At 42.6% G+C, this 17,769-nt stretch overlaps 1 protein-coding gene across 1 annotated transcript in view; it reads left to right on the forward strand.

The window, feature by feature from the left end:
* DGKQ (diacylglycerol kinase theta) overlaps positions 1-17,769 on the forward strand; it is a 96,945-nt gene that overhangs the window by 10,932 nt on the left and 68,244 nt on the right. The window contains exons 2-3 of the mRNA XM_036764807.1: positions 4,634-4,713; positions 14,188-14,287. Coding sequence (XP_036620702.1) covers positions 4,634-4,713; positions 14,188-14,287 — 180 coding nt within the window. The remainder of the gene's footprint in view (positions 1-4,633; positions 4,714-14,187; positions 14,288-17,769) is intronic.

Raw genomic sequence — 17,769 nt, forward strand, 5'->3', positions numbered from 1 at the left:
AGCAAGGTAAGGATGATCTAGGAAGTGATGTGGAGGCATGTGGGATGATTTGGGTAAAAACCCAGAGTCAGGAGAAGCATGCTCAGGGAACAGCCAGCAGGCCATTTGGGCTGGAATGTAAGTTCATGAACAGAAATAATGTGAAATCAATCTGGCATGGTAGGTGGGAGCCAGATTGGGGAAGGCTTTAAATGTCAGGCCATGAAGCTTGGTTTTCAATCCTAGAGGCAAGATATTTACTTATTTTTCTGGTATTTTTCTTTCATTTTTTTTTAACAGCAATAGCAAGAGGCAGATTAGCACAGCAGAGAGAGAGAGAGAGAGAGAGAGAGACAGACAGACAGACAGACAGACAGACTCAAAATCAGGAAGACCTGGGTATAAGTTCTACCTCTGATAAACAAACTGGCTGTGTGACCCTGGTCAAATCACTTAACCACTGCCTGCCTCAGTTTCCTCATCTGTAAAATGGAGATAATTCTAGCACCTATGACCCATGGTTGTTGTGAGAATCCAATGAGATAATATTTTTAAAGTGCTTTTCAAATTTTAAAGCACTAGCTATATGTTACTACTACTACTACTACTACTACTAGTACTACTACTGCTACACTTCTCACCCTCTGTTTCCTCATTTGGAATAGGAGAATGATAACAGCAGCTACCTTATAGGGTAATATTTGTTAAAGAATCTTTGCAAATGTTAATTGTCGTGGTGGTTATTACCATAGTCCATAAACCTGCCATATCACCATTTGTTCAGCTGTTCCCTGGTTGTTTCCAGCTTCTCACTATTATAGATACACTAAAGAACTCTTATTAATTGTTGTTGTCACATAGTATCATAGGCTTGTTGATCTAGAAACCTCAGAGAAAGTCCTGTCAAATCCCCATATTTTACAGGTGGAGAAACTGAGGCTAAGGGAAATTACATGATATGGCCAGGGTCACAGAGGTAATGTCAGAGGCTGGATTGGAACCTACATTCTTCCACTCCAGAGTCAGTGTTATTCTATCTGTTGAAACTCCTTTACTCTCTAGGTCATAACCTTTCTGTAATTTAGCGAGTAAACATTGAGGAGGTGGCTCAGAGTTTGCTACTTGCTGACAGTCACATGACCGGGCAGAGTCAACATTTGAACCCAATACTTTCAGACTTCTGGTTCGACACTAGATTCACTAAGTCACTGTCATTACAAATACATGTTGACTTATTAGAAATAATAATGATAATAATAATTTCAAAATATCTTTGAAAAGGTAGTATTTTCTCTTTTTGATGATGACATTCTTAGGATACACATAATAATGGGATTACTGGGTTAAAAGGCACAGTTAGTTTTTTTTTTAATATGCTGTCAGATTGTTCTCCACCAAGGTTCCATTGACTTGACATTCCACCAGCAATGTCCAAGGGGACCTGTTGCCATAGGTTTCTACCAGTATTAAAATTTATAGTTTTTGTTTATTTTTTTCCATTGTGATGGATTTAAGCTATTAGGATAATGGGATTGAGAGCCGGAACAGGCTTTATTGATTATATAGTTCAACCCCATCCCCCATCCTCCTGCCCCACTCCATTTTTACAAAGGGGAAAACTGAGTCCCAGAGAAATGGCAAGTAATTTGTTCAAGGTCATATAATAAGTCAGACTCAGGATTCAAACCTGAGTCTTTAGAATCCAAATCCAGTGCTCTTTCCATAAGAGCCCATGACATATCTCAACAGTGCCTTCGGAGTTGTTTTAATATGCATTTATTTCATTATGAAGGGGGCTGGTTATTTTCCTAAGTGATTATTTGTAATTTGTGTTTCCTCTTTTGTAAATTGCCTGTCCTTATCCTTTGACCACTTATCCATTGGGACTGGGTGTTTCCCTTGAATAATTTATTGAATTGTCTCAATTCCTTATACATATTTCCATCTGCCTCATTTTCCACAAGGGTTTTTCTCCTAATCTGATACTTTTCTTTTTAATTTGGTCATACTGGATTGGGTTATTTTTTTTTCAGTTGTTTTTGTTATAGAGATTTTTAAAGCATTATGTAACCAAAGCCATGTACCCCATTCACTATAATTTCTTCTGTTTGTTCATTGTCCTTGGTTTTTGCTTATTTTCCAAATGCTCCTGCTTATTAGCTCAGTCATCCCCAACAGAATGATGAATTGCTCACAGGGATGCAGATTTTCCTGTTTGAAGGTTTTGATTGAATTTTAGACTCAGTTCTCAGAGGATGACATTCCCGTGGTGCTAATCAATTTAGCAGGGCTTGGGGAGTGGGCTGGACATGCGTGTATGTGTGTGTGGGTGGGTTGAGACGGAGAGATTAGAACAGTTAGTCTTAGCTCTAGCTGGGAACTCTGAGCTCCTTAACTAGTGTAATCTAGACCTTAGATAGACTGCTCCCTATTTATGTCCCCTTTGACTGAGTCCAGGTTTTACAGAACAAATCCTTTTATCAAGGAGATTTGTTCCGTAAAGTTTGGATTCAGTCAAAGGGCAGCACTTGAAGACCTAGAGGGCCACACGTGACCTCAAGGCCATCCCTAACCCTGATAGGAGTTCTTAACTATTTTTTGTATCATGGACTCCTTGGGCAGTCTGGTGAGACTTCAGATTTTTAAGTAATTGAAGGAAATGCCAAATTTCAGTTAGAGGTCAGTGCAAATAAAGGTATAATTTTTTTTCCCATCTAAGTTTATGGATCCCTGAAATTTATCCATGGCTCACACTGGGGTTAAGAACATGGTAAAGAACCCCTAGTGTAATGGGAAAAGCCTTGGATTTGGGGTCAGGAGACTTGAATTGGAATCCTTGCTCTGACACTTGTTAGCTTGTATGTCCTTGGCCAAAGAATTTCCCTTCTCTGGACCTCAGTTTGTCCATCTGTAAAATTGGCATTGTAGTTCCTTCCCTGTCTACCTCATGAGTTATTTTTGCTATCATCAGTTCAGTGTCCTACTCAATGCCTGGAGTCCTTCAGCTTCCCTGATCAGCTTCTATCTGAATATCCATCATACTCAGGGGCTCCCAAAGGCAACCCCTTTCACTGTTAAACAGCTTCCTTGATAGAAGAAAAGCAGCCTCTTTGTAAATTCCACTTGCTGATTTTTTTTTTTTACTCCCCTAAGGTCCTATTCTGCCTCCTTGTTGTGGCCTGGAGGTGACCCAGGGTTCTTCAAGGCTATGCCAGTGGGATGCCATTTTTGGCAGACCCTACTAAGCTATGGAAAGGCTTCTAGTATATGAGTAGCAATAGGCTTTGCTCTCCAAGGACTGGCCTAATCATTCCTAGGTTGACTGTAGGTAATGCATTTTTTTGGCCCCATCATCTCTCAAAGACCTTTTGCTGAGTTATAGAGAGAGGAGAGAGTAAAAATGAATCTCCTTCTTTACTTCAAGCCCTAGTGACATTCATTGAATTGTGTCATTTTTTAACCAATCTGGTGGGACTGAAGTGGTACCTCAGAATTTTTTTTTCCCACCTAATAATATTTTATTTTTTCCAATTACATGTAAAGATAGTTTTCAACATTCTCTTTTGCAAGATTTTGAGTTCTAAATTTTTTTCTCCCTCCCTCCCTTCCCAAGATGGCAAGCAATCTGATATAGGTTATACATGAACAATCCTATTAAACATATTTCCACTTCAGTCATGTTGTGAAAGAAGAATCAGAACAAAAGGGAAAAACCACAAGAAAGGAAAAACAAACAACAACAAAAGAATAAATAGTATGCTTCAATCTGCATTCAGACTGCATAGTTCTTTCTTTGGATGTCGATAGCATTTTCCATCATGTCTCTTGGAATTGTCTTAGATCATTGCATTGCTGAGAAGAGCTAAGTCTATCAAAGTTGATCATTGCTCAATGTTGCTGTTACTGTGTACAGTGTTCTCCTGGATCTGCTCAGTTCACTCAGCATCAGTTCATGTAAATCTTTCCAGGTTTTTCAGAATTATTTTAATTTGGAATGCTACAGTTAGAACTTACAGAAGCAAATAGTCACAAGGTTAGGGATTCTCAAGAGTCCTTCATGAGGTTTCAGTCCCTTTCTGCCAGCTCCCTGGTGGTCACTCCCTCTCCCTTGCTCTTTGTCCTCAGTGGCTTTGGAAACACTCGTGATGGTGGTAGCAAGGAGCCAAACTTCCTTGTCACAGGGGATTGGACACAGTGGTCTGTCCCTACTTGGGGAGGGACTCATGATGACTTTATCTGATAACCTGGGAACTTGGATTTAGCATATAGAGACCCCTTTCCCTGTTCCTGAAAGGCTGAGAATAGTTTTGCAGCTTTGACCAGAACGCCATAAATCTGAGTCCCCTGCTGGAGGCCACAGGCAAAAGAACTGCCCTTGGGGTGAAGTTCCAGGTTCAGGTGCTGGCTCTGATATTTATTAGCTCTGTAATCCTGTGTCTCTGGGTCTCATTTTCCTCTTTTGTCACGTGGGGATTACAATACTTGAACTACCTACCTCATAGAATTATTATGAGGAAGAAATACCCTTTGTAAACCTTCAAGCAGAATAGAAATAGGGAATATTATCTTCCTGTATCTCTGCCTCTGGCCTTCCTGTATATCCTCCAGTTCTTATTATTGCATCTTTCTCTGAAAAGGTTTCTTGTTTCCACAGTCTGCAACTTTATGTCTCATGAGAAATGCTTGAAACACGTGAAGATCCCATGTGCCTGTATTGCTCCAAGCCTGGTCAGGGTGAGTAGAGAGACCCTTTCCCAAGTTTGATAGGTGGGTTAATTTTTTCTTTTTGTGGTGATGATGAAATCATTGGTCATTCTAATAACTTTTACTTTGCTAAATGTGTGTGTGTGTATGTGTGTATGTATATCTATATCTTTTATTATATCACAAGCTTAAATGCAAGTATCATTGGGCTAGGATGCTCTTGGGGTCTGGGTGCTAGGTCATCATGGTGCCTAGAAATTTCATCATGATACTATGTATTCATTTATAATTGAATTATTGTTATTGAATACTTGTATTCAATTATTATTGAAATCAAACAAAACTTGAATTGCAGGCTTAAATTTTATTAATAAGATTCTAATTGGGCATTGATGGGTCTGTATTGGCTCCTGCTTCTCCTGGGTTTGGGGGTGGGGGGATGCGAGCAGAAACGTCCCATTCAGAAGAACTGGGTGGGGCTATATGTCTTTATTTCCATTTCTCAGTCTTGGTCATATCAGATGAGCTAGAAGGGAATCAAGACCCTCATGGAGCCCTTTGGCAGTCTGGCAAAACCCATGTTCCCTTTCTCAGAATCACGTTTTAAAAGACATGGGATTACAAAGGAAACTAATTAGATTGAAATGCTATTGAAATATATGGATAATATGACAAAATTGAAACAAACATTTTTTTTTTTAAAGTTCACAGATTCGTAGCTTAAGAACTCCTGATTAGTTTCACAATAAGGAGCTGAAGGAGAAAACTGTCGTGTCCAAGGTCTGTTTAGCAATTTAAGAGGAAGAGTGGGACTAGAACTCATGTCTCCTAAAGGCTCATGCAGACCAGTAGGGATTTCAGAGCTGGAATCTAGGGTATATAGATCAGTTCGTACCCCAACATTCTAAATTCCTGACAAGCAGTTATCCAGCCTCCTCTTGAAGGACCCCCAGTGACAGCGAAACCACAGCCTCTGGAGGGATTTCACTGTATTTCTGGACAGCTCCTTTTTTTCAATGACTTGTTTTCCCCCAACTTTTAACAGAGCCTAAATTAGCTTCTTGGCAACTCACACCCTTGGCTCCTCGTTCTATTTGTTCTCTTTCATTGTCTTGCTGACTCAGAGGCCACCCTCAGTTTTCTGTTGCTGGAGGTCTTCGAGCAGGAACTGGAGGGCCACTTGCGGGGAGTGTAGGTTCGTGCAGTGAGCAGGGGCTGGATTAGATGACCTCTGAGGTCCTTTCCAAAGCTTGTAAGAGTCAATATCCTTTCACCCCATCCAGATTCCCTCCAGCCCTATTAGCTCCTTCCTGGGACCTTAGACCAATGTTTGTACATAGTAGATGTTTAATAAATTATTGGTAGAATTGTGCTCAATAATACCATAGAGTCAAGTAGGGAAAATGAAACAAGGCCCATTAATGGTGGTTTGTCCTGCTCCCTGAAAACTCTTCTTGCAGCCCAGAGCTCCCAACACAGCTTTCATTTTGCTTTTTAATGGGTTTTTATTGCCAATCACTACATGAAAATGTCTCCATGACCAAAGAATTCACTTAGTTTTTGATTTCCTGATGCTTAAGCTCCTTAATCTTAGCTAGACCGGCTTCATGCAGAAAATAGTCTGTCAGAGGGAGTATCCTGGAAACTTCTTTTTCTCACTCTCCCTCCCTTCTTCCATCTTTCCCTTCCTTTTTTTCTTTTCCTCTCTCCTTTCTTTCTCTCTTTTCTTTCCTTCTCTTCCTCCCTTCTCCAAGGATATAGTAAACACTTAGTGCTTTTTCATCTGCCCATTCATTTATTCCTTTCTTTCTTTTTCCCTTGTACTCTTCTTCTCTCTCTGTCTCTTTCCCTTCTTTCTTTCTTCCTTTCTTTCAGTAAAATAAGTGTTTTATTCATGCCCTTTTTACATATCCCTGCCACTCCTCAATGTGCCTTCCCCCCAAACAGAACCCTCCCATGTAACAAAGATGGACAGTTAAGCCAAACACACATTGGCTGTGTCTGGGAACTAGAACCTCATTTCTTCCTTATAGTCAATTTACCACCCTCTCTCTGTTGGAGAAAGAAGATATGCTTCATTGTCAGTGCTAGTTGGTCACCACGTTGGTTAAGAATTCTGAAGTTTTTTAGTTTTATTTTCCTTTTTGTTATCATGGTCATCTGGTAAATAGTTCTGGTTCTGATTACTTCGTTCTGTATCAGTTCATACGTCTTCCCAGGTTTCTCTGAATTCTTCACATTTTTTTGGTTTTTTTACTGCACATATTGGAATACGATATAATGGAATGTACGTTATTATATTGTTGCACATAATGGAATGTAATATTCCATAGCATTTGTGTACCATTGATTGTTTGGCCATTCTCAAGTGATAGGCTACCAGGTTTTTGGGTTGCTTTTGTTTAACCACAGAAAGTACTGCTGTAGACATTTTAATATATGTCGAACCTCTGTTTCTGTTTTTGACTGCCTTGAACTCTCTTATTTCTCTCCCCCTTCTCACTGTATTCTGCCTCTCCTATCGGTTTGGATAGCAGAGGATATGGGCTCCCCTCCCCGGGGACTAGCCCCTTTTGCCACAAGACCCACCCAGGCCCTTTTTACAGCTCCTTCTAGAGTCAGATAGCTGGTGAGGTAGATAGAACACCAGGCCTTGGAGTCAGGCCTCCAACATTTACTTTCTGTGTGACTCAGCCCATGTGGCTCAGTTTCCTCATTTGTGAAACAGAGATAATAATGACACCCCCCCCCCCACCAGGGTTGTTACGGAGATTAAATGAAATAGTAATTGTAAAGCACTTAGCACAGTGACTGGCACATAGTAGGTACTATATTAATATTAGCTATTGATGATGATGATGGCGGTGGTTGTCCTTAGATCCTTGGTGGGTCCTGTCTGTCTTCAGGACAGTCCAGAAGCCTCTTAATGGCCTCTTAATCCTGCCCCCAGGGACTTCCTTGGCTGTATTCATGGGAAATGATCAGTTGGACCCTCCATCTTTCCAGGTGACTTATTAGCTAATTTTCTTCTACTTCAAAACTTTTGGTCCTACTCCTAGATCCCAAGTAAATTTTCCAAGACCTCCCTGGGCTAACGTAGTTTCCTGAATTCAAATCTAGAAGCGACCTTAGGGATCATCTAGCCCAGTACCACTCTTTTACAGAGGAAGAAACTGAGGCGAAAGTGCTTGCCCAGGGCACACAGCTCCCTAGTGACATAGGCTGGATTGGAGCCTAGGTCTTCAGATTCCCAAGCCCAGGTTTCTTTCCACTACACTAGGCTGCCTTCTCTGGTTCACCACAGGTGGGTGAAAGTTCCATAATGACTTCCTGTTTCCCTCAGTGAGCGTAGATGGTTGGAGACTCTTGCATTGGGCCAGGCCAGGCACGTGAATGGCCAGAGTGTGCTGGCATTAAACACCCACCAGCAAAATCATGTGCTGCGGACCAGGATCAAAAGGAAAACATTCTTTCTGACTCAACGTGGGCAGATCTTAAGCTTCATTAATAGAAGTCTAGAACGTAGAGCAAGGGAGGATCACAGTACCACTGGCTTCAGCTCTAGTTGGGGCATGGCTTATGGTGCAGTTTTTAGTTCTGGAGAAGACCTTTAGGAATGGCGTTGATGGTTTGGAGCAAATCCAGAGGAAGGCAACCAGATAGAGAGGAGGGGGTCACTGTGTGTAGGTAGGACAGATATCTCTATTTAAATAGACAGGTTAAGAAACTGAAGCCCTGAGAAGTTATGTTAGTTGCCCATATTCACATAGCTTGTAAATAGAAGGATGAGATCATTTTATATATTGGGTCTTGGGAGCAGGGAAACCATAAAGGCAGGTTCTGGAAAGACTAGAACCCTAAACAAGCTTGATGTTACTCTGATTAGGGCCTTAGCCACTAGGCCTATGACCAAAAGGACCAGGACTATGATATCGGAGCTACCACAAAGCTGAGTTTTTGGGCCACATGTGGGATAGCTTCTGATTTGGCCTCCTTCCTAGTTATTTTGGGAGGTAATTTACATGTGTGAGCTCAGTCTGTTCCCTGGGAACCTAGACCTATGTCCTCAAGTCCTCGCCATCCCCACTTCCCAACAGCACTGGTCATGGTGGCACACAGGGTTGTAATCCCAACTACCATGTAGGTTGAGGCTGATGAGCTCTTGAGCTTGGGAGTTCTAAGCTACAGAGGGGTATGCTGATCTAAATTGCCTGTGCTAAATTTGGCATTCATATGGTGAGCCCTCCGGAGTGGAGTCAAGGAGGGTGAGAACTGGGCTGAGTGTGTCAAAGTTCCTGTGTCTCTTAGATTGGGATCGGGCCCATCAGATTAGTCTATTCAGTTCCAGCATGGACAAAATAAGGAGACAGGAGAGACAGAGTGAACTGCTGTACCAGTATTGCCCTCTTCCATTATCACAGGACTCTGTAGGGTGAAGGCTTCCTCAGTCTTGTGGCTTGCAAATTTGTACTTTTTGTACTCTTAATCTCTATGATTCAGGGTCGGTCCCTGTTTGTTGAGACAAAGGTACCTTTCTGGTACTTCTCATCCCTACCCAGCTAGATCCTATTATCCCTAGGACTTTTCCCCATCTGCCCTTACCTGACTTTGTGCCCTATGGAACCCCATGCTATTGTTAACAGACTTCCTTTTATCCTAGACCTTTTCATTTCTACATTCTTCCCACCTTCTTGCACTTGGAAACATGGATCTCTTAGAAGACACTGCAGTCTTGACCACCATTGTCAGGACTTGTTGCTCCTTGTCTTATGTCCCCCAATGCGCTGTCCTAGCAGTCATTATCAATGTCTTCCTCCTCATCTTCAGTCAGTTCTTCTTTGGCCAGAATTACTCACTAACCTGCCCTCTTTTAGAGTTCTTTCCATCCATCTCTTTAAACCTGTCCAGATCCTTGTTGCCACAGCCAGCTTTTGTCCATTCTACTCACCTTTCCTTTTTCAGGAGTTTAATGCTTGGCTCTAGGGTGATCCTTTGAAATGATATGATAGTGGGTTAAGGTGAAGGTTTTGGTTTTTTTATAAGGATAGGGGAGACTTGGTCATGATTGTGGTAAGATTGTAGGAGATATTGAAGATGAGAGGGGCAGAGAAGGGATAACTGAAAGAGAAGTTCATTAGAAATGGCATGAAGGGCACAAGTGAAAGGGTGGCTTTGGCCAGGGGAAGGGCCACTTGTTCCTTAAAGTCTAGAGAAAATGAACGGAAGATGAGCTAGTGAGGCAGAGAGGAGATTCTGAACAGTGAGGAATTTCACAGTTCAAAAGATGGAGCTGGCACAGGTATGGGGTCTTGGTGGGATCGAAGATATGACCATCCTTGCAGAGAGCTGAGGCACAGAGAATATTTATTTTATGGGAGTTGAAGAAGCCAGGGAGTTTGAGGGAACATTTTTGTATGTAAAATCAGGGTTTGAGGTAGTGAGGAGAGATTAATCTAAGTGTTGAACTCCTTGAGAAGGAAAAGTGAGTGACCTGGACCTTGACCAGTTATGGCAGTAATGATCAGGGCAGGGTAATAGAGATAGATTGCTGCTGGTTGTCCTTCATTCTCAAAGAGGACCATGACTTCGGGGAGGTGATACCATGACATGCAAGTGAATTGGGTTTAAGTAAGGGAGGGCTGTGCAAAGTTACCAGCTAACTTTTTCCTTTGGAGCCATCTGGGTCCAGTGGCAAGATATAGATCAGGATGACTGGGAGATGGCCCTGGATGTAGTGGAGACCTTGGCCTTTTCAAGCTAAGGTCTTTAACAATCTCAGTTTGACTAGGGGAACACCCATTCAATGATTAAGGCTTAATAACAGATGTAGCAGAGAATGGCCTCTTTAAAAAGAGAGAGAGAGAGAGAGAGAGAGAGATCTGGGAGGGGAAGACCCTCAGGGTTTCTGGCCAAAATAAAAAAACATTGCCATTTACATTCATTCTGAGCCAATTGGGGTCCAAATTGTTGGCCAGTCCACAAGACCCAGAGTGATTTGGGGTTAAGGCTGGTCTTTAAGAAAGAGGAAAAATAAATTTGGTGCTCTGCCCAAAGGGAATGTAAATTTTAATCTTAGAGCTACATAGAGAGAACCTCCAAGCAGGGAGGTTCAGAGTGACTGGCAGAGGGAAAATCTGAAAGTGGCAGTGGGAGCAAGGAATATACTCATGACTGTCTTCCTAGGGCCAATATCTGAGTCACACTTCTTTCTGAAGGAATTTTAGTACCTTGGCTCACAGTCTTTCTCTCTACCTCAAACCATGCCCAAGTCTCTCCATCCTAAAAACAAAACAAAACATTTCACTTAGCCTTGTCATCCCCTCAATAGATTGCCCTATTTTTCTCCACCCTTTCATAGACAAACTCTTAAAGAATCAATCAATAAATTTAGCACCTGTTGTATACCAGGCACTGTTCTAAGCAGTGAAACAGTACCTGCCCTCAAGGAACTTAGATTCTAATGGGAACAGTACCATTCACATGTATACTTCTATACACAATACATACAGCGTAGATACCAGATAACCTGGGAGGAAGGTGCTAGCTACTGGCGGGTGGGTGGGAAGAAAAGCCTCTTGTAGAAAGAGGATTTTGAGAGGAGTCTTTCAGAAGATTCCAAGAAGCTGAGGTGAGGAAGGAGACCATTTAAGATGTCAAGGACCACCGATGCAAATTAAGTGGCTTGTGACTTAAAGAATTCAAGTTGAGATGAGTGACTTGTGACTTTAAGAATTCGAATTTGGCTGGACCGTAGAGCGTGGGAGTTATAATAAGACTGGAAAAGGAAGAAAAGATCTTTTATACTCCTTACTTTCTCTTTATTATTTCCCACTTATTTGTCAACCCTTTGTAATTTGGCTCCGGTCCCACCATTCACCTGAAGCTGCTCTCTCCATGATCAGCAAAATCCAATGGTCTTTTCATAGTCTGTATCCTCTTTGAACTCTGCACCTTTTAATACTGTTGACCGACTACTCCTTGAGTATTCATTTCTCCCTTGAATTCATGACAAGGCTCTCTCCTTGTTTTCCTCCTACCTCCCTCTAAAGGAGGGAAACAGTTTCTCCATTGCCTTCGCTGGATCACTATCTTTCCCTGTCTCCTAATTGTATATGTCCTCCAACGCTCTGGCTTGTGTCATCTTCTCTTCTTTCTCTGTATTCTTCTCCCTCACTCAGTTCATCAGCTCGCATGGATTCAATTATAATCTCAATAAAGATAGCTCCTACATCTATTTGTGTGGTCTAGTGTTTCTCCTGAAGTCTAATCCCACCAAATAGAATGGACCACTTGAAGGCTTTAGTAGCTTTCCACTGTGTGAGGGGTTCAGGGAGAAGCTGGCTGGCCACTTTTCAGATGTTATAGAGGGGATTCAGATTTGGGTGGGGATTGAAATAGATACTCTCAGAGGTCCTGTCCAGCTCTAGATCTATGATCCCATGATCTTCTCTCCTAAATTCCAAGCCCGTACCTCCAACTGCTTCTTGGACCTGCCCACCTGGATAGTCTATCAGTATCTCAAAATCAACATGTCTAAAACAGCTCACTCTTTTTTCCTCTTATACCTCCCCCTCTATTGAACTTTCCCATTCCTTTTGATGGTACATGATCATCCTCCCAGTCACTATGGAGAGAGTTCTCTTTGACAAGGGACACTTAGGTGGTGCAGTGGATCAGGCATTGAGCCTTAGAGTCAGGGAGACCTGAGTTCAAATCCCGCCTCACCTAAAACACTTTCTAGCATGTGACCCTGGGCAAGACACTTAGTCTCTCTGAGTCTCGGTTTCCCCAGCTGTAAAATGAGGGAATTGAACTCTGTGGCCTCTGAGGTTCTTTCCAGCTCTAAATCTATGATCTACCTCACCCTCAACCCTTGCATCTGTGATCAGTTGTTAAATCTTGCCTTCTACATCCACAACAGCTTCTGATCTTTCTCCCTTCTCTCCACTTTCACAACTAGCATCCTATTTCAGGCCCTTATGAGTTCTCGCTTGGGTTGCTACAGTAGCCACCTAATCTGTCTCCCAACTTTCAGTTTTTTCCCCTCTCTGGTCCATCTTCCACACAACTGCCAAAGTAATATCCATGATGCATCCTTTCTGCTCAGAAATCTTTCCTGTTACCGCTAGGATAAAAGGTAAATTCAAATTTAAAGTCTAGAATTTAAAGCCCTCCAAAATCTGGCTCCAACCTAACTTTGTAGACATTCTGTATTATGCATTTTATGGTCCAGCCAAACTGGATGACTAGATTTTCCCTGAACTTGGCTTTTCTGTCTCCTTCCTCTGTGTGCTTGCTTAAGCCGCTCCCTGTGTTTGCAGTGTACTCCTTCCTCATCTCCATTTATCTTCCTTCAGGACTTTGGTTAGGTCTTCCTTGGTTCCTCCATGAACTTGGTTTTCCAGTTGTTAATTCTTTCTCCTCAAATTACCTTGTGTTTAGCATTCTACCCAGTAGAACAGTGGTTCCCATTTAGTGGTTTGTGAGCCCACTGGGGGTCGAGACAATGGTCCAAGAGTCTTAGGTCTTTAATGACCCCTTATATAGTAAATAATTGCCCAATTACGTTACAAATATATTTTTGCTTTAGACAGCAGGCATGTGTGTATTTTTTTATTTTTACAATTACAATCAAAATGTAAGTTTTAATTTGGAGCTTTTGGGGCAAAAATTATTGTACATAATTAATGGATAAATCTGAAAGAATATTAAGAGTAGTATGTTAAATTACCCTGAAGATTTGCATGTGATTTTTTTCGTTGTTCCTTGAACAAAAAAAGTTGGGAACCATTACCATACAACATGAAGTCTTTGAAGGCAGGGCCTTTTCGGTTTGTGCCTTTTTATCTGAGTGCTGAGCGCACAGTTGGTGTGAAGGAATCTTTACTGAATTGGATTGTTGACTTGGAGGGACTTACTTAACCTCTTTTTCCTGGTCTTTAAAATACGGCTCACAAGGACTCTGTCCCTTAGCCTTCCTGTGCCAAGGGTACCAGGAACAGGTGATGAAAGTGCTTTTCAGTGTCTCTGATGCCATACTGCCAGAAGGGGACTCTTTGTTTAAATCAAAGCTATTCTGGCTATACCTTTGGGTTGGTTACAGTTATGACACCCACTTCCCAGAGTTGTTGTGGGGGAGGGCATTTTATAAACCTTAAAATTCTAAGATTATTGTAATGATTCAGGTATTTTCTACCCTGATGAGAGGCAGTGTAGACCAGAGGATATCCCGCTGGATGTGGAGCCAGGAGAGCCCCGGAATTGAGCGATGGGGATGAGAATACCTGTAGCAGCTCCCTTATGGGGTTTTTGTAAGGATCGAATGAAAAAAAAAGTGCATTTAAAAAAAATTCACAAACTTTAAAATGACGTGTATGTGTCAGTGATTACTGTTGCTGTTATTCTTAGGATAAGGAGAAGTCTTGCTCAAACTTTTGGTCTTGTGATCCCTGTCCAGAGCAGGAAGATGTCACTCACTGATGGATGCTTGTGTCATCTTGGCAGGTTCCGGTGGCACACTGTTTTGGGCCCCCAGGACACTACAAGAAGAAGTTCTGCATTGTCTGCAGAAAGCCACTAGATTTCCCTGCATTTCGCTGTGAAGGTAACTTTAAAATGATCCTGTGTCTTTAACTGAGCCACTTTTATGATCTGTAAGATTTTTAGGGTGTTCACTTACTCTCATTTCTCTCTAAAAAAGTTTTCTATTGATGCTTTTTAATGTTTTTATATTGTTAGTCACCCTTTCCCTCCACAGAATGGAGGAACATTTTTTGTCACAACGTACAGTCAGACAAAACAAATTAGCACATTGGTCATATTTGAAAACATATGCCTCTTTCTGCACGTGTGGTCCACCACGTCTCAACTAACAGAATGTTTTACCTTTAGTGCTCTGAAGTCATTATGGGTCACTGTAATGATCAGAGCTCTGATGTTTTTCAGGATTGTTTTCCATTATATTACTGTGGTCATTGTCTTATTTCCATTTATCAGAGTGCAGCGGGAAGTATACTAGTTTGGTAATCAGAAGACCCTATTTCAGGCCCAGTTTCAATAGTAGAGGTTGGACTGCAAGGATCTCAGACCAATTTGAGAGAAGAGGAAAGGGCTTAGGAGTTTTCAGAGATTCAGCTCCTGCTGATCCTGTGACTCAGACAGCCCTGTCCTGCCCTGCCCTGCCCTGCCCGTTGTTCTCACAGCCAAAGACCTCAGGCAGTGTCAAGCACGTCCCAGTGTATCCAGTTTTTCCAGGGACCCACACTACACAGTCATACATGGAAAACCATGCAGGAAAGCCGAACACGTGCCAATATCATACTGTTATTCCACAATGAGACTTCACCATGGACTCTCTGGACGTTGCCACTGTATTTTAGCTGCTTTCTCCCTCTGGCCCTTCTCCCATGGTTGAGTTCCTTCTGCAACCATCATCGTGAGAAGGAGCCCAGATCAGTCACCCTTCTTTCTCTGGACTTCACTATCATGCCCTATGTGGGGGTAACTCCCTCTCTCATCACCCCCCCACTTCAACTCCCTTTTTTATATTGTCTTCCCCCAGTCTGTTGCCCATAGATGAAGTCCTCTCCCTGAGCTCAGCTCTTCTGCTTCCATGATTCTACCAATATTGATCTTGGAAAAGTCACTTCCTTGCTCCAAGCTTCTGTGTCTCTGCCTGTAAAATAGGGTTTATGAACAGAGTCTGGTAGATTGTTGTAAGTCACAGGTGGACCCTGTCTCCCCAGCTGTCAGTGTACCAGGGTGTATGGGAAGGGCAGCCTTCCTGAACCTTTGTGGGTCATTAGGAACTTTAGGCTTCACCATCATCATCATCATCATCATCCTGTATGTATGTAGGCATGCAACTTTACAGTGACAAAGTCCTTTCTGTCGGTTATTTCATATTGGTTCACACAGCAGAGTGGGAGTGCCAGGTGGGGCAATTGTTTTTGCCTCTTATTTACAGCCAGGAAACTAGACCTTGAGGTCTCTCTGGATGTTTAAAATCACTCCAAGCTCTCAATCTGTGATCTCTTGATCTGAAGTGATTGTTACCCAGAGTCACGCAGAAATAAAGAGAGAGTCAGGACACCAACACAGGTCTCTTCCCCTTCTAAGTCTAGGCTTCTTTCTGCTACTGGGTCTCTTTCTCATTGACTAATAATTATAATTACCTGAATTTCTTTCAGTGATTTGCCTCTATATTGTCTCTCCTGGTGCCCTGACCCTTCAGGTGGACCCCTAGCCAGAGATCTCAGTCCTAGACTTAGTAGCCCTCCAGTATCATCATCTTTTGCTTCTGGCTACTTTCCTAAAGCCTTTTCCTGACTGATGGGTTGGGCTAGGAAGCTCATAAATCCCCCTGCTATAAGCCCCTGAGATGATCTTGGCCTGCTCATCCGTGATCCTGCTGACAGCCCCAGGCTACCTTTTTTCTAACCCTGAAGATGACTCTTTCAATTGATTGGAAATCCTGGAAAAGGACAGGAGTTGGAAGCTCATAAGAGGAACCATTACCTTTTGACCTTCTTCTTAGACTTATAATGATCTGTTAACACTCAGTATTATTAGTTGGAGATGTCAGCTGGGCTGTGAGCTCCTCTGAGGTGGGACAAGCTATTTCTTTACCTCAATCAATGCTACAAGTGTGTAATTAGAAGACCTGAGTGCCTTCTACTAGCTATTTGACAATGGGCACCTCTATGGGCCTCAACTTTATTATCTGTAAAATGGAGATAAGAATACTAGCACTGCCTTTGACAGTTCAGTAAATTTAATTTATTTAGGTGCCTGCCATTTATGGAGTTTGGTGCTCGGGGCTGGGAAGATACAAAATGTGAATAGTCTACCATGCCTGTTTTCTGAGGGGGGAAGGCAAGCAATTGGGATTAAGTGACTTGCCCAAGGTCACACAGCTAGTAAGTGTGTCAAGTGTCTGAGGTCAGATTTGGACTCAGGTCCTCCTGACCCCAGGGCTGGCGCTCTACTCACTGCACCATCTAGCTGCCCCTATAATGCCTGCTTTCATGAAGCTTACAGTCTCGTAGGCAGTACCTAGGTCACATATATAGCTGTTACACTCACCGAGCTCTGGCATTAGACCCAAGGCGAGGGAGGGGGGCTGCTTCATGCCAGTCATAGCTGTCTGCCTACTTGGAGGGCCAAGAATTCACATTCATTGAATACATCCAGCCTTCAACAGCTACACTGACTCAGCATCCAAGCTCCCGATTCCATTTCCCACAGGGCAGTTGTATTCCAAAGCCTGATCTGACACTTCCAGCCAAAAGTACTTTATACAGTGGCTAATAACAGCAAACACTGTCTATTCCTGGGATGGAAAGGATCATTTCTAAACCTCAGACCACCTCTGATGGACAGATGAGCAGCTCTTTCCATGGGGATCATTTTGAATAATATAATCATTCCCATTACCGTAATGCTTTAAGGTTACACAGAGCTCTTCTGTTCACAAGAGACCATAGAGGAGGGTCAAACGGTTATCATCATCCCCATTTTAGAGAGGAGGAAGCTGAGGCTGAGAGGGTTGAAATGTCTTGCTCGTGACCCACCAGCTGGTGTCTGGTATTTGTCTGTGCCTGGATTCCAGCTGCCCTCCCCAGACACTCCAGTTCACTGCTTTGCATTTTAATGACCACAGTGCCCATGTGACACAGTGGTGCACAGGATAGTGGTGTTCAAATCTGGCATAACAAAAGTCAGATTTCCTTATCAACAGCATTAAAAGCAGGGAGCTAACTGCCTTTTTAAGTGTATTTGGGAGAAGTTGAGGTAAACTTGACTGGGCAAGAGGCAATTAGGTGGTGTAGTAGATAGAGTTGGGGCCTGAAGTCAGGAAGACCTGAGTTCGAATCCAGCCCCAGACGCTTGCTGGCTGTGTGACCCTGGACAGGTCACTTCACCTCAGCCTCTAAAATAGGGATAATAATAGCACCCACCTCCCTGGTCATTGTGAGGATCAAATGAGATCATATTGGCAAAGCATTTAAGCACTGTGCTAATTAATTTGCTTATTTCCATCCCCCTTCTTCCCTCCCCTCTGTCCCTAGCTTGAAGCTGTTCTGC

Source organism: Trichosurus vulpecula, chromosome 6 (assembly GCF_011100635.1).
Source record: "Trichosurus vulpecula isolate mTriVul1 chromosome 6, mTriVul1.pri, whole genome shotgun sequence".
In the NCBI taxonomy this organism is placed as follows: domain Eukaryota; kingdom Metazoa; phylum Chordata; class Mammalia; order Diprotodontia; family Phalangeridae; genus Trichosurus; species Trichosurus vulpecula.